Source organism: Callorhinus ursinus, unplaced genomic scaffold (assembly GCF_003265705.2).
Source record: "Callorhinus ursinus isolate GAN/ISIS: 27379988/994484 unplaced genomic scaffold, GSC_fseal_2.0 scaffold11, whole genome shotgun sequence".
In the NCBI taxonomy this organism is placed as follows: Eukaryota; Metazoa; Chordata; class Mammalia; order Carnivora; family Otariidae; genus Callorhinus; species Callorhinus ursinus.
The window spans coordinates 47154760-47178619 of NW_027397073.1; the positions used below are offsets into that span (position 1 = coordinate 47154760).

The window sequence follows — 23860 nt, forward strand, 5'->3', positions numbered from 1 at the left end:
CCTCATATCAGTGAGATCATATGATACTTGTCTTTCTCTAATTGACTTATTTCGCTCAGCATAATAACCCCCTAGTTCCAAGACGGTACATTTTATGTCATGTGTACTTTATCATAATCAAAAATAATATTAATAGGGGCACCTGGGTGATTCAGTCGTTAAGCATCTGCCTTCGGCTCAGATCATGATCCCAGAGTGCTGGGATGGAGCCCCACATCGGGCTCCCTGCTCTGTGGGAAGCCTGCTTCTCCCTCTCCACTCCACCTGCTTATGTTCCCTCTCTGGCTGTGTCTCTCTCTGTCAAATAAATAAAATCTAAATAATAATAATATCTTTGCCAATAAAACTATTTTTGACTATTTTTAACTCTTGATAAACAGGTATGGGTGTATGCATCATGACAGGCTGAGCGTGGAGGAATGCAAATATTAATGTAACAGGCTTCACAATGATTAGAGAATTAAAACTGATGTTTGGTTTTTAATATAATTCTTATTATTTCAGAAATAACCAAAGAAGCAATGATCCAAATTAACTTCCCCCTTTCCAGTTGGAAGCATCACTCACCTGCCCTAGATCCAAGGTGACATTGACTTTGTTGTACTGTGTGCCCGAGGAGAGAGGGGGACTTTGCCACCATCGCTCGGATCCATCAATTGCGTTGGTGACTGGATGTGCTTTCCTGGGGTCCTCAGAATTGCAATAGTCACAGAACTGGCCCTGGGGAGAAAAAAAACTCTTTTTATTTTCAAGTAATTTTTTCTATCAATTTAGTAAAGAGCTAACGAAAACAGAGACCACTTTACACAGCTTAGCGACGTCAGCTGCTGAGATTGATCATAATGTATTCTGAAGACAGTAGTAAGGCTTTTTCTTTTTCACTTAATCTTAAACTGTATCACCTGCCTATACCTCTGTTTATAATGTTTCTAGGACACATATCATATTTATCTTCCATGTGTAACAGCTATGTTTTCCTCGTCCTATATGACATTTTAAGAAGAACCTGTTGTACCTGAGATGCAAAGATGTCTTCCTTCAGCAAATCCTTTGTACTCTTTACATTTTCCTCTGCAATTTCTGGGTCAGGCACTAGGATATACAAAGAGACTCCCTGTCCGCAGTCCCAGTGGAGGCGATAAGGAGACAAATAACAGTAAGGGAAGTAGGATATGGCAAGAGTATAGAGGTCCGGTCTCAGGTGATACATATGCCATGGGCTCAGGAAACGGGGTGCAAGACGTGGGATTAAGTCGCCGGTGAGGATGGACAGGGCTCTGGTAAGTGTCAGTGACCAGCAAACAGGGAAGGGGTTCCAGGGGGCGGAACGGGCATGAGCAAAGGCACGGAGCCAGTTGGTCCAGCTTAACAACAGCGTAAGCAATCGAAGACAAGGCTTGAAAGGTAAGTGGGGAGATCATATCTTGGCTGAGGATACCAAAGTGAGAAGTTGAGAGTTAACCCCATAGATAAATGAGAATCCATTTTCACCTGGAGTGATATCTATTTGGTATTATCATCTTTACTAAATTCTCATGCTACTGATATCATCTCATCTTCTTACTGAATTATTCTTCTTGGTAGGCAAATTCTTGATTCTGTTTTGTTTTGTCTTGTTTGCGATGCAGAATTTTACAGCCATTACCACCTAAAAAGCCTTACCTACATATTGATTACATTTTAACTGGGTCAAAAGATCATGCTTAACCAGCAGTGGGCTTCACACACTGAACTGCTTTGCTCCCCAATTAAATTACCTCAGAGCATCACCACCATCTAGGAGGGCGTTTAAAGAAGCAAATTTAGAGCCACAGTCTTCCCAGGAATGTTCTGTGACACAATGGTGGCTCTGTCCCTGGTGAGCCTCTTGAAAGTTAATTAAGTGTTCAAAGATAAATTTGATCCTGGTGTGTAACCAAATGTGCAACCAAATGTTTTCATCAAGTGTGTAACTGAGGAGTCTCTCGTATGTGGAGACATATTATGTACAACTTTCTCTCTTGACATTCTATAAAGAGACTTATGTAACTCAAAAGCGGCACATTGGGCTAAGCAGCCCCCTGAGTTCCTGAGATCAGAGACCGTGTGCGTCCAGCTTGTCACTACACTTCAGCCAGCACACTGCCTCACACCTCCTAGAAGCCCAATAAAACAATGATCCCACAGCAATTCTTAAAAAAAAAGGGAGGGGTTCTTTCTATAAAAATTTTATCATAATAAAAAGGGTAATTAATAACTAAGCTAGGACATCTAAACATTTATGAATATTTTTCCTTTCAATGATCGTTATTTTTCCCATTCTTTCCCAGAGGGAATTTTACCAATTTAATTATTTGATAAGGGAATTATGTTATTGCTCCTCCAAGGTTAGAAGATTTACATGTAGTTAGAAGCAAATCTCTTCCAAGGATGTGGATGCTTATGATCTACATTTAGCTCCATTTCCATAATGAAGACATAAGGAATAGAGATGATGCTTTTTGTGTTGTTTTGGTGATTCTCAATTTTCAAATAATTACATTAACAAATAAAGTGAGCATTTACAGAGCACCTATTATGCACCGGGCACCATGTACTTCATATTTGCACCCTAAGGCCATCACCTCTATTTTACAGTTGAGGAAACACAGTGAATAAGTTAAGTAATTTTCCCAAGAATCACCCAACTGTAAATAGTAAGAACCAGGACTCAAGCCTAGGGCCCCAGAAATAGTATGTCAACCACCACCCTATAACCCTCCTCCCCATCTAGCAGCTACTAACTACTCCAGTTTATTAGACATTGTGGATAATCAGTAACATACATTCTTTCCTGCCACTGGTCTAAGAAGAAGAGGTCCCGTGGTGCCCTCTAGTGCAATACCCCCATTCACCAGAACCAGGTGCTACAGGGGTATTTCCTACGGGGGGGCTACATGCAGCTTCCTGTTGTGGCTGAACCACATCTGTCTTCAGTCCAGTCAGGTACAATGGCCCACTTCGCCTGTTGGGGGCATGCCGGGCAGGGCTTGGTCCCTGTACTGGTAGGAGCCCTATCTGGGGATGCTGCAGGCTCCTAGTTGGGCAGTGTCAGCCGTCAGACCAGATGTCTGCTGTCAGTCCATCTGCCGGGATTGCAATCACACCGAACTGCAGGGCATGCTTCCTGTGATGTCCCCTGAGAGGTTTTTGTTGGTGGGCAGCGCACAGTCACACCAGCTGCCTGCCCCTGGTCTGTCTGTGAGGCCGTGGTCACACTGATGGCCAGGGTGCTCTCTCTCTGCTGCTAGTTATAAGGAGCGGCTGCTGGGACTGCAGATGCATCATTGTGTGTGGTTATCTTCCCCCCTCCCCAGGGCAGGAGTCACTTTGGAGTGGTGCTGGTCCCTCCTCAGGTTGTTTGCAGGGTATGTCAGGGCAGAACTGGCTTTGGAGGGACACATGCCAAATGGGGTGGTGTGGATGGGACAGATCTGCAGGGGAACACAAGGGTGGGGCACACGGTGTTAGCAAGATAAGTGGAGAGTGTTCCCACTAGTTCCCAAAAGTGCCTGGCTATCTAGCGTGGGAGGGGAGGGGGTGAAGAGAAATGTCACCACCAGCACCCCTGTCAGAATGGTTAGACTCAAAAAGACTAGAAATCCAAGTGTTGGCGAGGATGTGGAGAAAAAGGGACCCTCGTGCACTGTGGGTGGGAATGCAAATTGGTGCAGCCGCTTTGGAAAACAGTATGGAAAACAGTGTGGCGGTTCCTCAAGAAATTAAAAATAGAATTACCATATGATTCAGTAATTCCACTACTGGGTATCTACCCAAAGGAAAAAAAAACACTAATGTGAAAAGATATATATGCACTGCTAAGCTTATTATAGCATTATTTACAATAGCCAAGATATGGAAGCCACTCAAATGTCCATCAATAGATGAATGGATAAAGAAGATGTGGTGTGTACATACAATGGAATGTTTCTCAGCCATAAAAAAATAACAAGATCTTGTCATTTGCAACAACATGGATGGACCAACAGGGTATTATGCTAAGTGAAATATGTCAGACAGAGAAAGACAAATACCATATGATTTCACTCATATAGGGCATTTAAGAAATAAAATTAATTAAAAGAATTTCTAAAATCTAAATAAATGAAATGACTGTTTTCTTGGGTAGGATAATATAAAAAACTTATCAATTCTCCCTCAAAGTTGATCTATAAAGTCAATACAAGTCCAATAGAGATTTTCTTGGAGCACGATAATTCTAAAAGTTATATGGACTAGCAAAGAACCAAGAAAAGCCAGGATACTGCTGAACAGGAAGATCAGGAAGGAGGAAACTTGCCCTTCAAGGTATTAGGGCTTATTATGAAGCTGTCATAATTAAAACAGAGCAAGATGAGAGAAACAGCCCTACAGGATAAAAAAGAGCCCCAAACAGACCCACGCATTTTGGAAACCTTAGTATATAACAGAGGTGGTACATCAGATCAGTGGGAAAAGCTCCATATCCAATAGAAAACAATAAAATCAAATTCCTACTCAAGCCACAGACAAAAATCAGCTTCAGATGAATTAAGGACTTAATGTCAGAAATAAACTTTAAAACCAATAGTGCAAAATATCAGGGAGTATCTTTTAGGATTTGAAGCAAGGAAAGATTTCTTAAACAAGAAAGCACTGGTTACAAAAGAAGAGATAGATTAAAACTAAGAATGCTGGTTCACCTTAGGGGAATATGGGTGGCTCAGTTGGTTAAGTGTTCGACTCCTGATTTTGGCTCAGGTCATGATCTCAGGGTTGTGAGATCAAGCCCCACATTGGGCTCCATGCTGGGCTTGGCGCCTGCTTAAGATTCTCTCTCTCCCTCTGCCCCTCCCCCACCCTCTCTCTCTCTCTGATATAAAATAAAATAATATAAAATTTTAAAAGAATAAAAATTTAAAAAAAAGAATACTGGTTCACCTTAAAGAAGTAGAAAGAAAAGTTACAAACTGGAAGATATTCACAGTACACAAGTGGCAGACAGTGTCTCATGATGGCTGCCATCAATTCCTTCTCCGTGTATGTGTCCGCCACCTCACATATCAAGAAGTGGAGGCTATCTTCCCTGGAGGTTATTCTCTCCTCTTGAATCCAGACTGGCTTTATTATTTGCAGACGTATCATTTTGGAGTTTTTGAGCAGAGGCTTTAAAAGGACTGGCAGATTCTGCTTCTTGCAAGCCAGCCTCCAGGTAAAAAGTCCAGTTACCCCCAAATCACCATGCTATGAGAAAACCCATGCTAACCAAATGGTGTGGATGCATGGAAGAGCACCAGACACATCAGTGAAGCCTTCTTGGACCCCCCAGTCCTACCTAGGCACCTACTGAATACAACTGAGTTATTCCAGCTGACACCACATGGAGCAGAAAAACCACCCAGCTGAGCCCAATCAGCCCAAGTTTTGGGGTGGTGTTACACAAGAATCAATACCTAAACAAATAACATAAAATCAACAAAGAATTCTCATCAGAAATACATACCAAACTTCTGCAAATCAATAAGGAAAGTATAAACAGATCAATAGAAAAAAGGGTAAAAGTAGGAATGGGCATTTTACAGAAGAGGAAACACATACATCCATAAACATTCAAAGAAATTTTCACTCTCACCATCATTAGTGATCAGGGTAGACCACAGTGTAATACTCTTTTATACCCATTCAAAAGGCCCAAGTTCAAAATTTGAGGATAACTAGCATTGGAAAGGATGTGGTAGGAGTATGAACTGGTGTAGAGACTTTGGAAACTATTTTGGCATTATCTTATAACGCTGAAAATTCACATTTCCTATGACCCAGTAATTCTACCTTCAAGCTCATAACCCATAAACTCTTGCACAACTTGATGACATCATGTTCAAGAATATTCACAGATGCACTGTTCACAAGAGAAAAATCCTGGGAATAACCTAACGACCCAGGCACATCAGTGTGAATGAATCATGGCAGTATATTCATGCAATGAATGAATAAATGACCAATAATGAATAAATGAATATATTTGACAACATGAAAGAATATGGATGAATCTTCGCAATATAACAAATGGGGGGAGCATGATATAAAGTTAAGAGCAATCAAAATGGGAAACACTTTTTAGGAAGATAAATAGATATAATAAAACTATATAAAAAGGAAAGCAAAGGAAAAATTAATAAAGGATTCAGGATGATGGTTACCCCAGACTGTGAAAAACAGAGGGAAGGGAAGTGAGGAAACCATATGGTTAGACATAGTTATTATCAAGGCCCTAATCTGGCTTTGGTGGCAAGTACATGGGTGCTTGTTATATTATTTAAAATCCATCCATCCACACATACATTAAAGCAGACGACGCAAGGACCAGTGATAAAAGCATGTCATAAACTGAGGGTTGTGAATAATCTATAATCCAACTCTGCACCTGAGGTCCAATATTTTAAAAATAGCCATAAATAAATAAAACAGGACCAAAACTGAGAGAAGTCAGAGAACAGGAGGACAGAGAGAACAGAGGATTCTTTCAAGCTTGTGTTCAATTATTCACCCAACCGTGCGACACACCTGTGCTGGTCACCTACTCCATATTCCAGACAGAGATGAGAATACTAAAAGACAAGGACAAGGGACCTATCTTGGAAATAAGGACAAGGGACGCATGCTCTGAATTGTGTCAAGACTATTATTAGCCTAGCCATATGGGAAATAGCAAATAACCCAGAAGGGGCTAGAAGGAAAGAGGACAGAACTGTTCAAATAAATAACAAGACAGAGTTGAGATCTAAGGTTGGAAGGCCCTGGAAGATAAGCCAATCTTTCAGAGACCCACGAAAGAACCTATGCTTTTTCAGAAGGATGGAAAAAAGTCTCTCCCGGTTCCTAACATTGTTGATGATTCTCCTTAACTGAAAACCTCTCATATACAATGCTTCGCCTCTCAATCCACAGTATAACACTGTATTGTTCTAAGAAACCAGAGGTTGATTACAGCACTGCTCCCTAATATAATTTTATTGTGTGAACCCTCATTCATTTATTCAACTTCTTAGAATTGCTTACAATGTGTAGAGCACTAATTTGGATTCGGAGATAGAAACAGGCAAACACTAAGAGTTGGCCCCTGGCCCTAAAGAAATGTAGCAAGAGAGAAGAGAAGTAGCTCAAACACCACATAATACCAAAAGGTGCTAGAACCAAGCTAGCCCGGGGATATTTAAACCCAGGAGAGGCATGCCATGCTTTACTTTGCTTAATCTTCATGACACTCTCAGGCTTATATCAAGGTATTCAAAACTTAAAGGAGAAGAAGAGAAGGCTCAGAGAGGTGAAGTGCCTCACCTCAAACCGTACAGCCAGGACAGGCCGGAACCAGGACCCGTGTGTGGGTCTGGTGATGTTTCTCCCAGCCAGAACGCCTTCCATCCTGATCCAGCTGCAAGCTCCATCACAAAGCTCCGTCTTACACTTGGATGGAAGGTGAGGCTGCACTGAAACAGCACTTACGTAACTTTCCACACACCTGCCCACAACCTGGGAAAGAGACCCAGCTCGGGAAAACACCCTGTCATGTCTGACAGACGCGTGGATGCACACCCTCATGGCAGGCTCAGAAAACCCAGCAATGGCAGCCTCGAACCACACTCAGCTGCTAACAGCCCCATGATGTACTGGCACATTCACGCCACCCCGAACCTTCCTCCCAGCCATCACTTGCCAAGGTTCCTGAGGCCATGTGCCTTAAAGGCACCGTCTCAATTGCCCCAACCCAAGCCAGCTGGAGCCCTGATGTGGAGAACATTCTGGAATGCACCCATTCCGAACTTAAGATTGCTCCTTCCCAGACCTTGTTGAGAACATCGTCCCTTCTGAGAGGCCCACAAGCACATCAGCATGGTCACCAATGATTAAGATAGGCAGTTCCACCTGTTTCCTGCAGACCTATACATCTGACAGATGGGTGAAGGGCCATTACACAGCCCAGGAGAGTGCCCAGCTCTGTGGAGCCCCCAACAGATTTCACCCCACGGTGGGTGGAGCACGCACCTCTAGTGTGCGAGGCTCCTGGAGGCAAGGATTGGAGAGATCTATAGGACTTGAGCTTGATTCCAGGTATTTTTTTTTTAAGGCAAATAAGAAAATGTCTGCAAAATTTACACTTATTACTAAAAAGATGTGTCCCTCCAAGCCAAATTCTGGAGTTTTTTTTGCTTTTAACTCATATCAAAGAGATACATTTTGGAGTAAAATCTTGGGGTTTAAAGCCTACTTCCATAGATAGATAGATAGATAGATAGATAGATAGATACCTTTATATATTGGTCGAATTATTTAGCCTCCCTTTAGCTTTTTCCCCTTGTTAAAATGGGGAAATCCTCCAATTGTATGTAGTGGCTGTGAAAATTCAGTGAGATCATCATCCATAAAGGGATCACATTGCCATCTGACCCCCAGGGTGTTTGTTTAAAATGCAGATTTCAGGGCGCCTGGGTGGCTCAGTCGTTAAGCGTCTGCCTTCGGCTCAGGTCATGATCTCAGGGTCCTGGGATCGAGTCCCGCATCGGGCTCCTTGCTCCGCAGGAAGCCTGCTTCTCCCTCTCCCACTCCCCCTGCTTGTGTTCCTGCTCTCGCTGTCTCTCTCTCTGTCAAATAAATAAATAAAATCTTTAAAAAAAAAAATTTAAAAAATGCAGATTTCAGGTCCTGAATCCCTATATCAAGGCTGTGTCTCTGGTGGGGGGAAGAACTGGAATTTTTAGCAAGCCCCTCAGCTGATTCTTCGGGCCCCTGCAGTCGGGGACCACAGAGGCAGTGGTGACAGGCACAGGCAGAGTGCGCCACTAGGGACCCATCTTGCAGCCGCAGTCACAGAAGAAGCTACATTGATGGTGGTGATGACAAAAACATCCACCCGCCAGACAGAGCACCTTGCACTTGGCACATGGTGACTGGACTTTCATGATAAATCTATTAAGATGAGTCCAATCATTTGGCCCTTTTACGGATAAGGAGACAGAGGCTCAAAGAGGTTGAGCAGCTTGCCTAAGTGGTGTAGCCAAGACAGGAAAACAGGGAGGGATGCTGGGGGGTGGGAGGTGGGGGCGGAAAGGAGGAGTCTGGGGGAGGGGCAGCAGCTGTCCTGCAGCAGCAAGAAGCCGAGAATCTGCGGGCACCTCAGAGATTTGGCCTTCGCTAGAGAAACGTGTTCCGCTGGCTCACGCCTGCCTGTGAGTCAGGTGTGACCAGGTAAAGGAAGATGCTTCTCTCCACCCCCAGACAACTGAGAATTGTGTTTTTTCTACATTGGCACAGTGTTTCACTGTATTCCCTCTTTTACTCTCCTAGGAATTATTTCACACATTCTTGATGATCCTCAAACCTCCTCCTTCCTCTTCCCTTCTCTGGATGAATTCACTGAATTTGCTCCTCTTCCTAATCCACAAACCTCCCTGCATGTGCGCCCATACACCTGCCTTGTCTCCCATTGCTGTGGAGAAGCTGTCTGTGCTCCAAAGTCTGCCCCTGCCCACCCCCCTCCTCCCCAACACTGAATCTGCCCCTCCTGCCTGCTCAAGGGCTTTGCGTCTGCCATTTCACCCCGTAAACACACACACTCTCCTGCATCTCTACATAGCCCTCTACTGGATCACTCCCAGCAGGAGACAAACAGCCCTCCACTTTCCCCTCACTCACTCCCCTCGACCCACACTGATGCTCTTGCTGTTCCTCATTCACACCAAGCACGGTCCTGCCTCAGGGTCTTTGCACTTGCTCTTCCCTCTCCTGAGAATATGCTTTTCCTGGACTTAAGTCCCTTTTCCGAGAGGCCTTCCCTGTCCTCTCCATCAAAAGCCGTGCTGCACTCCGCCATCTCTTTCTACTGTCTTTGCTTTCTCTTCTGAGCAGGAAGCACTTATTTGCCGGCTTTGCTGTCTATCATCCTTATTGCATTGCAAGTGCTTGAGTGCAGGGACTTGTTCACCACCTAGAACACAAGGTTCTGGCACAAGGTAGGCACTTAATATTTGTTCATTTAGTTAATAAATAAAAATGGCATAAACTATTTTGTTACTCACTTCAGGAAATATACTAGAAAGTGATAAACGAGTTAATTAGTGATAAAGAGGAGCCGTAATCCCAAACATGGCCCTCTCTCCCTAGAGGTGTGTGTGTGTGTGTGTGTGTGTGTGCGGTGTGTATGTGTGTGTGTGTGTGTGATTTTAACTTTTATGTCAGAAGCTAAACTCCTGATGTTCAAGAACAACAGGAAATTGCAGACTTACACTCTTGTCACTAAACTCATTAGAAAGCACAGTGTAGGGGTGCCTGGGTGGCTCAGTCGGTTGGGCTTCTGCCTTTCGGCTCAGGTCGTGATCTCAGGGTCCTGGGATCGAGCCCCATGTCGGGCTCCCTGCTCAGTAGGGAGTCTGCTTCTCCCTCTGCCTCTCACTCGTGCTCTTTCTCTCAAATAATAAATAAAATCTTAAAAAAAAAAAAAAAAGCTCAGTGTAACTAAATCTCGACCACCTTTTTCTCCTCTAATGGAAATCTACTTGCTCCACCCATCAGGGCGCCCAGAGCCCATTCCCAGCTCCTAACCTCTGACCACTTATCTGCTCGGGCCAGGAAGCACCACTCATGCTCAACTCAGCTCTCCCATCTTTAGATGATGCCTCTCCCATTTCAGAGACTTCTCAGGTACCAACCTTCCTCGCTTATCTATCCGTTGTGGTCAAATCAGAGAGCAAAGAAAGAAAATGATGGTCATTCTACTGGCCACAACAGGCTTCCTGCTGATTTCCTTCCACTCAAAAGAGGTTTCACCAGAACTACGTCTCCCTCTCTTAATCCACATTTGGCCTCTTTATCAAGGCCTTGCTATTTCTACTTCCCCAACCACCTTTAATTAGAGTTACCATTTATGAAACACTAACTGTGTCCCAGGTGCATATGGTTTACTTCATGTAATCCTCAGAATAACTTTGTGAACTAAATGGTATTGTATCCCCATTTTACAGAAGATGACACCAAGGCTCACAGAGGTAACATAACTCATTCAGGATCACATCCTGAGGAAGAGATGCTTTCAAAGCAAGCTCTATTAATTCCAAAGCCCGTGCTCTTAATCCTGACACCATACAGTCTACTTTTGGGGATTCTAGGACCAACTGGTTCCTTCTTGAAAGAACCCAAGAAATTCCTTCTGGAAGTCTTTAAACTCATATTTTAATGGTCTCCATACATTCCTCCTCTTTCTACTTCTCCCTCTATTCTCTTGTTCTCTGTACGCTGTTTTGGCATTTCACTGGCAATAAGGGGTCCCTCGGTACCTGTACTTGCATGTAAGTTGCCTGCTCTAACACAAGTTCAGGTTTACAAAGTAGGCCAGGTCACATTTACGCCTGCCCCCTCGAGGCCCCAAACCCAAAGTACTTCCTCCTGAGAGTTTCATGCCAAAGCCTAGATTTATGAGAACACATCTACGCTCATAGTGTATTCATTCAACCACCAACTACTGACCTGCTAAGAGCCAGATACTGCCCTTGGGGGAAACAGTCTGACCCTGACCGGATTCATTCCTCAAGCTGAGCTTTTCCCTTTCAATTCCCTTTCAGTTATTGATCTCCTTCTGAAGTAATTATACCCTTCATGGCTTTATTTTCCCATTGTCCCATTCCCTCCACTCTTTTGTTCAAAGTTTTTAAATTTCATCAGTCCCCTAAATTCTTTTGAGGACCGGAAAGGTTATAAAGACACACAAAAATAAAACGAAGCATTTATAAATTCTGGAAAGGCTACCGAGATCTCACTCGGGCATAACATTCAAAATACGCAACGACGAGGGCAGCCGGCTTTCTGAATTCTTAGAACACGCGTGCATTTTCCCACCTCACAGCCCCTGTACCTGTTGGTCCCTCTGAATGGAACACATTTTCCCACCCTCTTCATGGGGCTGATTTCTTCTCAACCCCCAGTTGCTGTATCAATAACACCTCCTTAGAAAAGCTTCTCCATCTACCAAACCTAGAGAAGCTTCCCTTCATCAATCACTTTAACAAAATCCTGCTTATTCTTTCCAAGACACAACCACAATCCGTAATTATTGTGTATATTTATTCACTGGTTCCAGTCTCCCCATAGAATGTCACCTCCATGTAGATAGAGACCTTTCTTGCCTTGTTTGGATTTGTATTCCCAGTCTCCTCTGTGCCCGGCACATACAAGTCAATAATATTTGTTCAATACAGGAGTGGATGAATATCACACACAAGTGTGTGTACACACACATCCCCAGGTAGCAGATCTCGCCTTTGTTGATAAGAATCTACATTAAGAATCATCCAGGGGCGCCTGGGTGGCTCAGTCAGTGAAGCATCTGACTCTTGATTTTGGCTCAGGTCGTGATCTCAGGGTCCTGGGATCGAGCCCTGCATCAGGCTCCGTGCTCAATGGGGAGTCAGCTTGAGGATTCTCTCTCCCTCTCCCTCTGCTCCTCCCCAAACCTGCACTTGCTCCCTCTCTCTCTTTCCCTCTCTCAAATAAATAAATCTTTTAAAAATAACATCCACAAAAGTTCTACCAACTCCAACTGAGCTTCCAGGTGCTGAGATGGTCAATGAGGACAACAAGCCAATCTGAAAGTAACACTCGAGACCTTATTCATTCACTGCAACAGTGAAGGCAAGAGGCAAAAATGCCAGCGTCCCAGTGTTCCACTTTTCCCCCATGGAACAGCACCAGGCAGGGGTCAGATGACAGGAGAAGTATCCCACTACCCAAACAAAAGGCTTCTGCCTTTTTATGAGCCCAGAGAATTGAGGGTAAGGAGGAGAGAGTGGGAGTAGAAAAATACCCAGTCAGCGTGGGGAAAAGGGCCTCAGCCAGAGCAGCCCGTAAGTCTCAGGGCAGGCACCTGGGAAGTACCAGGTACCTCCACTGGAGGCCTCGGACTCAAGGCTCCTGGGCTGGGAATGCAGAGATGCCTAGGAGCATGGATGGTCCAGGGGGACCTGAACCCTTGGTTCTAACTCCCTGCAGAAAAGTGCAACGTACTCGCTGTGTATAGGTCCAGTGTGGGGAGGGCAGCTTCCGCCAGTAGGCCTTCCAGTCAAAGCCTTCTAATTATCTGCGGATGGGCCTAAAAGATGACACACAGGATTTTGACCTAGTAAAGGACTCTCATTCCCTCTTCTTTAAAAGCCCTTTCAGGGCACCTGGGTGGCTCAGTTGGTTGCGCAACTGCCTTCGGCTCAGGTCATGATCCTGGAGTCCCGGATCGAGTCCCACATCGGGCTCCCTGCTCAGCAGGGAGTCTGCTTCTCCCTCTGACCCTCTCCCCTCTCATGCTCTCTCTCTATCTCATTCTCTCTCTCAAATAAATAAATAAAATCTTTAAAAAAAAGAATCATTCTATTAAAAAAAATAAAAAATAAAAAAATAAACTCCCTTTCAGTGATGCAGTACACTCTGCATAGGCAGTTCCTCCCATAGCTGATCCCGATCCTTTGTGCTGCAACATTACACATCCCCTTCTATTTGTCTTCAGTGAAGTTGGAGAACCACTGGTTACAAACATCTCTGTCTTGATTCTGAAGGCCCCCGGCTTCATCTTCCTGGTGGTTGGTTGAGCAGTTCTAAATGTGATTTATTTCAGCTCCAATCCTCCTAAGCTAGAGTGACAATCATTGTACGTAACAGCCAGAGAAAACAACACCCAGAACCGAGGCCAGCAAGTGATCAAAGAAAATGGAGGCTGCAGTAACACCAAGTGTATGGGAGGTACAAAGTGTTACATGGCACTCAGAGAGAGGGAACGAAGATTTTATTACTATTAGAAAGAGTGACCTCAATATTTTTATATTTGTACTCAGATAAAAGTCTACTAAGTTAACATAAAAGATAATGAAAGAAAACAAAAGAAAAAAAACACTTCAACTAGTTTATGGCAATCTTACTAAGAGATTTTCCTAATGAGGTCTCCCACCATTTTCTGCTAATTTTTCTGGTTCATTGAAAACATTCAAGATCACATTAAAGATACATTTAAGTGACCAGTTGTCACCATGAAATAGGAAAGCCACATGGAAACAGAGAAGACAACGGGAAAATTTGAAAGTCTGAAATTTTTGTTGTCTTCAAATCACTATGCAAATGACCTTGATTAGAATCTTTGCCACCGATGTCTTCTGTGCACGCAAATCCTCAGCAATATTTAGTCTCTGCAGAGCAAATCCCAGGACATGGGGAACTGGGCCTTTCATTTCACAATCCCACCCCATCCTTCCCCTGACATAGCCCCTCAGCCCTCACTAGTGGTGAAGGAATCATCCAACCAACCAGGCTCTGTGCAAAAGGGATCCAAGGCTCACGGTATCCATATATCCATTGTTCCCAAACTCCCAGAGTCTCACCTGCGTTAGTCAATCCTTACTTTATGCCTTTCTGATACGTTCTTCATATTTAAAGATGCCTCGGGGCACCTGGGTGGCTCAGTCCTTAAGCACCTACCTTCAGCTCAGGTCATGATCCCAGGATACTGGGATCGAGCCCCACATAGGGCTCCCTGCTCTGCAGGAAGCCTGCTTCTCCCTCTCCCACTCCCCCTGCTTGTGTTCCTCTCTAGCTATGTCTCTCTCTGTCAAATAAATAAAATCTTTAAATAAATAAATAAATAAATAAATAAGCCTCAGGGTGGGTGATCCCTAAATACTTGTTCAGCCAAGAGCAATCCTCATTCTATTTAGAGACTACACTTTGAGTTGCCAGATTGTGAAGTCTCAAGAACAGAGAGCCTAGAACTACCCAGGGGGCCTCATACAGTGCCCTTCATCCTCAGTCTCCCATACACAGATAACTCACACACTGAATAGTCAGTAAGTACAGCTGACTGATTAAGAGACTGGTTATCTGATTTAAAGTTAAATGACTGCAATGGACTTCATATTTGTGTGTCCCCCTTCCCCCAAGATGGGATGAGCTGAATGGGATGAGTGCCTTTATAAGAGAGGACCCAGAGAGATCGCTCACCTCTCCTACCATGTGAGGACACAGCGAAAAAACATGAACTAGAAGTGGGTCTTCACCAGACACTGAACCTGCCCACACCTTGACCTTGGATTTCCCAGCCTCCAGAACTGTGAGAAATAAATTTCTGTTGTTTCTAAGTGACTCGATCTATAGTACTTTGTTACGGCAGCCCAAAAGACGAGCAGTTACTGTATTAGTCTCCCAGGGCTGCCATAGCAAAGTACCATAAACTGGGGGGCTGAGAACAACAGAAATGTCTTGTCTCGATTCTGGAAGCTAGAAGTCTGAAATCGAGGTGTTGGCAGGGCCCTGCTTCCTCTGAAATCTGTAGAGGAAGGATCCTTTCTTGTCTCTTGTAGCTTCTTGGTCTTGGCCCCTGTATCAGATACCTCTACTTTGAAATTCAACACATCAGGGCCACCCCTGCCTTCCAAAGGCAGGTTGTTGAAATTCAGGTATTTTTTTTGTCAAACGGCACTTCTATCCAGGTGTTGCTCCAATGGGAAAATTCTATGATGGTGTTGTCCTTTGAAAGTTTCTTCAAAAAGCATCCATGGCATATCCGTGACATGCTGCCACAGGGAAGACAGACATGGGCAGGAAACTGTGGCCCCGCCCTCAGAGAGCTCAAGATCTAGCAAATAAGGACATCAGACATGAAGATAAATGGTTCCAAGATAATGAATAAAATTAACAAGATGGTGCACTGTTTGGCTGCAACTCTGAGGAAGGAATAGTTAGTAGAGTGGGTATGAGCATGAACTCTGCAGCTGGAGTCCCTGGCCATACCACGTAGTAGTTTTCTGATCTTAAACAAATCACTTAACCTCTCTGCGCTTCAGTTTTCTCATCTGTAAAATGAGCACACTAAGAGTACCCCCTTCATAAGTGGTTGTGAGGATGAAGAAGTCAGTACATGTAAGGTGCTTTAGAACAGTGCCAAGCATCAGTAAGTGTTATATAAGTGTGTGTTAAATTAATACCTTGCACTGAGCAGGGGAGTAAGTCCCCTGATCATTAGGCTGTTCTCCCTGCTCACCCTTCTGCCTCTTTATTTGGTATCATTTCTGTACACAGTATATGCAGTAGATGGCATAACTTGAAAGTAGTGGAGAATTCTTTTTCCCACTTCTCACAGTTAAGCTCTGCATAAATAATCTCATTAAAACCCATATTTCTCTCTAGCTAATGTTCATTTATTAATTTCACATGTGTTTTCTGAGCATCTAGGATGGGAAAACCACTAAGAAAATACAATGACATTGAAAAAAAATGGCAGGACACATGAGATTCAATGAGTTGGCTTTCCCCAGGGCATTTTCCACCCTGTTGGCATGAGGGATCTAATCAAAGTCCTGCTAGCTCATGCAAAAAGATTTTTTTTTTTTTTATGAAGAAGAAAAAAGGCTCACTGCCTCTGAGCAGATACAGCCTTGCCCAGGCTGGATTTCAGCCCCCACATGTCCCTTGGCCAGGAGCCCATGTATACAGTCAATTCCATTGACTAAGACCACTGAGGTACCATTTAACGAAACTTTTTCCTCACTAGGCAAATGGTTCCACAATGTTGAGCAAGGGTTAATGCAGGTTTCATAAAAGCCTAAATCACAACCAGAAAAAAAAATTTATGATCTGGAAGAATATATTATTGCCACCAAAATTAACCTTAACAAATGAATACCTCCCTCCAAAATGTTACTTTTTTTGGAATGCTAAAAAGTTGTTTAATGTTTGATAGACAAATTCAAGTTCATAAAGAATTTCCTTGAATTTAATAAAGATGCTAAAAATGTTCTTTGCATTTTTTAAATATTTACCGTTTCTTTTTTCCAAAGTTCTGTACATAACAATAAATATGTAGAAACAACCCCATCATCTGTCTGCATCAGAAATCCTCACTGGTGGGCTCACCATTTACAAGAAAGACATCATTCAGCACAACCTGTCACAGAGACTCTTGTACCAGCTGGGGCTTCTAATTTGAAGAACCATTACTAGATCTCTTTTACCAAGACTGTTAATCACCCAGAGGCCTTTATCTACCAACTAGCAATTACCTATGAAATCAGTGAATGCAGTCACTGGCTTTAGTGAAGTGTGACCAACTGCCCCTACTGCTGGTGGTGATGTCTATGTCCTATGCTGACATCAACCACTAAAGGTACAGGTGTAGTAAAGAAAAGAAATAAACCTACCCCCATGGCTAATTACTGTGAAAAGCGTGTGTAAGGCAACCGAATTGAGGGTTAAGGATTCATCTTGCTAACGTCAAAGGCGTCACTAACAAGATTCTCAGCCTCATCTACCAGATGATGTGCCTCTGCCCAGGTTTCCAGGAGCAGGCTCCACCTCCTTCCCCAGACAGAGGGTGGTAATCACCTCCCTGCAAAGGCTTTCTGTCAGATTTTCATATCACAATGACTGATGAGATAGAAAGCCCAGCACTGTCTTCTTCTGGGGGGTTTCTTACATTTCCCTTGTACCTTTTTCCTTCTTGCATGCTGTCCCACATTTCAATCTTCTGTCTCCTTTTTTTGTTCTTCGAATTGTCTTAGTTTATCCTTATACTTTTCACCCTGTGCCTTTAATTCCTCTTGCATTTTCAAACAAGCCCCTGCTACAGCCTCTTGTCTTTTAATGACATCAGGTTCCACGGCAGTCCGGTTGCCTCTGCCTCAAGGCCCTCAGCTGGGTGGAAAGCTTCTGAAACACCACACAGAGAAGGATGCAGCTGAACATCTTCAGCGGGTGATGTGCCAGCCATAGGGACTAGCCAGGGACTCACTGTGACCTGCAGAAAGTGCAACCCCTCGGTCTCCAAGACTGGCTGTGTGGACAGCTGTTCCTCGTCCAATTCCATGGCTGCCCTCCCCCCAAAATATCTCTTTAATTGCCATAAAAATGTGTCCCTGTGTAAACAAATAATATCTAAATTAGTTATTAACACAGTACCAAAACAATTTAACATTGTTATCCCAGAAGAGTCACTTTGCCTGTGGATAATTTAGCATGCCAAATATGTTCAGTATATAATGCACTGTACACTTCATTATCAAAATAATATTTTAGGGGTGCCTGGATGGCTCGCTCAGTTAAGTGTCCGACTCTTGATTTTGGCTCAGGTCATGGTCTCAGGGTCCTGAGATTGAGGCCTGTGTAGGGCTCCATGCTCAGTGAGGAGTCTGCTTGGGATTCTCCCTCCCTCTCCCTTTGCTCCTCCCCCCACTTATTCACATTCTCTCTCTAAATAAATAAGATCTTAAAAAAAGAAAAAAGGGCGCCTGGGTGGCTCAGGCATTAAGCATCTGCCTTTGGCTCAGGTCATGATCCCAGGGTTCTGGGATTCAGCCCCATATCAGGCTCCCTGCTCAGCAGGAAGCCTGCTTCTCCCTCTCCCACTCCGCCTGCTTGTGTTCCCTCTCTCATTGTCTCTGTCAAATAAATAAATAAAATCTTAAAAAAAAAAGAATTTTTTACTCAAAAACTTTAAATGACTATTGTGGAAAATCATTGTTGTAGTTCACCACTTTAGAAATCTTACCTAATAATTTTTTCATGCCATGAAAAAACACATTTACTGAGCACTATGTGCCACAATATATGCTGAGTGCTTTTTATCCTCCCAATACGTGTGTGAGATAGACACTATTATTAATTCAGTTTTATATGTGGGGAAACTGAGATTATGCAATTTTCCAAGGTCAAAGAGCTTTAGAGTTAGAATTCAAATTCAGGTCTACATGATTGTAGAGCCAGAGTTATTCACCTCTAAATGAGAGTAATTTGAAGATACATACAATGAGATGATATCCTATTTTCCCTCATAGGAGTTTCCCTGGTCTTTTAAGAAAATTAGGCCATAAAAACAGTAGTCATCTACCGAAAGATCATGTCTGGATCATTTTTGCATCCTCAGCATCAAGCATGATGCCTGGCATGTAAGACCCACTTAATAAGTGTTTGTGATGAATGAATGAGCTTAAAAAAAAAGAAAGTAAAGGCATACAGATTGGAAGGGAAAAAATAAAACACACATAATTCTGTATGTAGAAAATACTGAAGAGTCTACAAAAAAACTACAGCAAGGTCATAGGATACAAGATCCATATGCAAAAATCAATTGCATCTCCAGTGTAGATATGTGTGTATATATAAATTAGTAGATATGCATATATTTCCTAGCTCTATCCACTGAAAGGGTCTAAAAGCAATGATACACTAGTAACAATGAGCATTTACCTGATACCCACATCTTGATTTCTAAATACCACACCCATACTAAACAAACAATAATAATAATAAATAATAATAATAAATAAACAAACAATGCTCCTTGAAAGACCAGTTGGTTCCAAGGCAGGAGCGAAAAAAAATTTAAAATGGCCCTGGAACATGTTATGGTACCAGAAAGCAAGGAGCACTCAAAAAGATGTAAGGATGTCACCAAAAATGGCAGAGGAGAGAGCTTCAAGGATCTGTTCCTCCACTAAAGCAACAATTAATCTCACAAAAAAAAGCTGTCAAAATGAACATTTTCAGAACTCTGGAGTCTATTCAAAAACCTACAACTTATAATCGGTGAGCTTAAAGATAAGTTGATTAAAAATATCTAGCCTGAGAATAAGAAAGAAAAAAGAATGAACAAAAATAAACAAAACTCAAAGCACCTGTAGGACCTTGACCTATGGACCAATATACACATTATGGGAGTCCCACAGAAGAACAAGAAAGAGGCAGCAAGGATATTGGAAGAAATAATGGTTGAAACTTCCCAAATTTGATTAAAGACATGAATCTACACATCGAAGAAACTTAACAAACTCCAAGCAGGACAAACTCAAAGAGATCCACACGAAGACACATTATAATAAAACTGTCAAAAGACAAAGAGAAAATCTTGAAAGCAGAAAAAGAAGCAATTTATCACATACAAGGGATCCTCAATAAGATTAACAGCCTATTTTTCATCAGAAACCATGGAAGACAGAAGGCATTGAGATGATATATTTAAAATGTTGAAAGGAAAAAACTGTCATCCAGAATGCCATACCTAGTAAAATTATCCTTCAAAAATGAGGGAGAAATTAGGACATTCCCAAATAAACAAAAGCTGAAGGAGTTTGTTGCTGGTCAACCTGCCCTACTGAAGGCTAAAAGGCTGGAGATGCTAAAGGAGTCCTTTAGCTGAGATGAAAGGATACTAGACAATAACTCAAAGCCATACAAAGAAATAAAAAACACCAGTATAGTTAACTACATAGATGAATACAAAAGCCAGCATTATTGGATTTTTGGGTTTTCCCATATGATTTACAAAACAAATGCACAGAACACTAATTATATATTTATGTCAATGGGCAACAATGTGTAAAGATCTAATTTGTGACAATAACATCATAAAGAGGGGGGACAGACCTGTATAGAAGCAGAGTTTTAGATGCTACTGAAGCTAATCTGATATCAACTCAAACTGGACTGTTATAAAGTTAGGATGTTAATTGTAATCCCCAGAGTAACCACTATGAAAATAATTTTTAAATATATAGAAAAGTAAATGAGGAGGAAATGAAAATCGTTCATTAGAAAAAGAAATTAGGGGCACCTGCGTGGCTCAGTCGTTAAGTATCTGCCTTCAGCTCAGGTCATGATCTCAGGGTCCTGGGATCAAGCCCCACATCAGGCTCCCTGCTCAGCGGGAAGCCTGCTTCTCCCTCTCTCACTCCCCTTGCTTGTGTTCCTGCTCTCGCTGTGTCTCTGTCAAATAAATAAAGAAAATCTTAAAAAAAAAAAAAAGAAATTAAACACAAAAGAAGGTAGTAACAGAGGAATTGAGGAACCAAAAAATATAAGACATATAGAAAACAAATAGCAAAATAGCAGAAATAAGGCCCTCCTTATAGTAATCACTTTAAATGTAAATGGATTAGACTTACCAACGAAAGGCAAAAATTTGCAGAATGGATTAAAAAAAAAAAGCCACAGTACAGATCTACAAAAGATTCACTTTAGATCCAAAGACACAAATAAGTTGAAAGTTGAAGGACAGAAAAAGATATTCTATGCAAATGATAATCCAGAGAGATGGGGTGGTTATACTAATATCAGACAAAATAAACTTTAAGTCAAAAATTGTTACAAAAGATAAAGACACACATGACACATTGACAGAAGCCAATCCTTCAAGAAGATATAACAATGTAAATATATCTATACCAAACAAAAAAAGCCTCAAATACACATGAAGCAAAAACTGACAGAACCGAAACGAGAAATAGTTCCATAACATTAATTGGAGACATCAGTACTCCATTTCAATAATTGGTGGTTTCTCAAAAACTTAAACATAAATTTACTATGTGATCCAGCAATTCCACTCCTAGGAATCAACCCAAGAAAACTGAAAACTTATGTCCACACAAAGATTTGTTTGTGAATGTTCATAGCAGCATTATTTATAGTAGCCAAAACCTAAAAACAGTCCAAATGTCCATGATTTGGATAAAGAAAATGAGGTATAGCTATACAATGGCATACTATTTTCTGCACTAAAAAGAAGCAAACTACTAAATCATACAACAATATTAACAACCTCAAAATCATTATGCCTAGTGAAAGAAGTCAGACCCAAAAGGGGAGCTCAGGTGGCTCAGTCAGTAAAGCATCTGACTCTTGATTTCGTCTCAGGTCTTGGTCTCAGGGTCATGAGATCAAGCCCCACGTCCAGCTCCTCGCTGGGTGTGGAGTCTGCTTAAGACTCTCTCTCTCCCTCTCCCTCTGCCCCTACACCCTCCTCCCCCTCTTAAAAAAAAAGTTAGACACAAAAGACCTCATGTTGTATGATTTCATTTATATGAAATTTACAGAAATGAGAAATGTTTAGGGACAGAAATCATAGTAGTGGAAATAGATGCAGAAATTGAGTGTGTAGACACAAGAGAAAATTTGGAGCTGATGGAAATGTTCTAAAATTGGATTCTAGTGGTAGTTGCACAACTCTATACGTTTATTTTAAAATATTTAATTCACACCTACAATGGATGCATGTTATAGTATTTAAATTATGCCTCAATAAAACTGTTAAAAATGACTCATACTTCAATCTAGTTTTGGTAAAAAAAAAACATGAAGAAAATGTGTAGTTTTCACATTCATATATGCATTAAAGATGTAAAATGCACACAGCTAACTTTCTGTAATGGGCTAAGTAAGTATAGTTTTCTCATAAGTGAGGGGCTGAAATTAATAACCTTTTGTCTTTCTCTTTCCCTATGCCTATTTACTTCTTTTTCTCACATTAAATGATCCATGTTCTCAATGGCACAGGTAATTCAGAGCATGAAGTAAAATCCTGCAATTCAAAGACTGAACATCCCCATTTCCAACTATTCACCTTCCACAACCCTGAAGATCCATGAGTTCCCATAATCTGTGATTTGTTGAAGCAAAAATTTAAATTGCTGACATTCTGGTGTGTGGAACCATGTTCCTTTGCTGGTGAGTGAACATGGCCCTCCAAAGGAAAACATTTATGTCTGTCTTCTTTGAATGATTTGCAGATAAACTTTCTTTGCTAAACTTTGGCTAATATTCACACGGAACTATTAGGAAAATCATTTTTAAAAAGAATCATTCATCTTTAAACTGCTGACTGTAGTCATTTGTCTGAAGTCTCAAAATAATTCTTACCACTAAGAACTGTTACAAATATATCAATGGAATAGTAAATGTCTTTGATTTCTCAGCCCTTGCTCAAGACTTTCCTATCAGTTTCACAAAGGAAAAGGCCCTTGTTGAAGCTAACAAATGGTTTCTCTTTCACAATGTTCTATAAACAGCCTTAGTGAAATTGAGTTTCCTGTTTATGGCTATTAGTCCAAGTTACACAAACACACAACCTAGACTGCTTTGTGGCAAGCATTCCTGCTCTTGGCTGTAATTCACATGTGTGCACTTCTCTACCACTTTCATTCAGCCTAGATACACATTCCTGTGCATAAATTATAATGTAAAGAAGGAACATAACGAAAGATGTGTTGAACAAAATCGACACCGTATGTTTGGTAAATATGTTCACGTCACTCCTTGTGAGTGTAGTGTTTCTGCCAAGCTAAACCAAACACAAGGTTATATTTTCAATACAGCCTTCCACTTACATTTTACCATCATCTTTATCAGATGTCAGTAAATAATAATCATACCTATGATTCCATAGATAAGGAAACATTTAAAATTGAAGCATAAAGTGTGACAGATTTCAGTCATACTTAACTTCTTAGCAGAACAGAATTAAGTTATGCATTTTTCTTGTCTATTCTTTACATTAACTTCTTTACAGTCCTTAGCTGTGTCTTCATTACACTGTCTTTTCCTTCAGTATTTTCTAAGCACATATACTGTTCCAGGCTTTGTGCTAAGCACAGGATACAGCTATGAACCAGACAGACAAAATCCCTGAATCAAAGAACTCTCAAACACCAAAAACTTGCAGTAACAAGTATATAAAATCTTATTTAAAGAATTTTAAATCCAGAGAAACCACAGTGAACATTTTTCACACAATAAACAAAATTCAGACTTCTAAAATGCCCTACCTATTGACACATGCTACCATTCAAGAATCAGCATTATTATTATTATAGAGTCAGGACCATAAACCCAGGCTTTATTCTAAGATGTGATTTTTATTCGTTTTTTTTTACATCGTTTTGCAAAATCCTTCCGGCCTGAAATTCTGAATCCCGGCTGGCCCTAAAGATTTATTTTTAGAAAGCTCAAAGAAACAGAACTGTTTTAGTTAACTCCTCTCCATTTCCCAACTTGAGCATAAACAGATTCAAGA

General features: G+C 41.7%; 1 protein-coding gene and 1 pseudogene across 1 annotated transcript in view; both read right to left on the reverse strand.

Moving 5' to 3' along the window:
• Positions 1-23860, reverse strand: part of LAMA3 (laminin subunit alpha 3) — a 263227-nt gene that overhangs the window by 235785 nt on the left and 3582 nt on the right. Inside the window, exon 2 of the mRNA XM_073897993.1 lies at positions 568-720. Within this exon, the coding sequence (XP_073754094.1) occupies positions 568-720 (153 nt within the window). The remainder of the gene's footprint in view (positions 1-567; positions 721-23860) is intronic.
• Positions 17324-17881, reverse strand: LOC112835336 (selenoprotein S pseudogene; annotated as a pseudogene).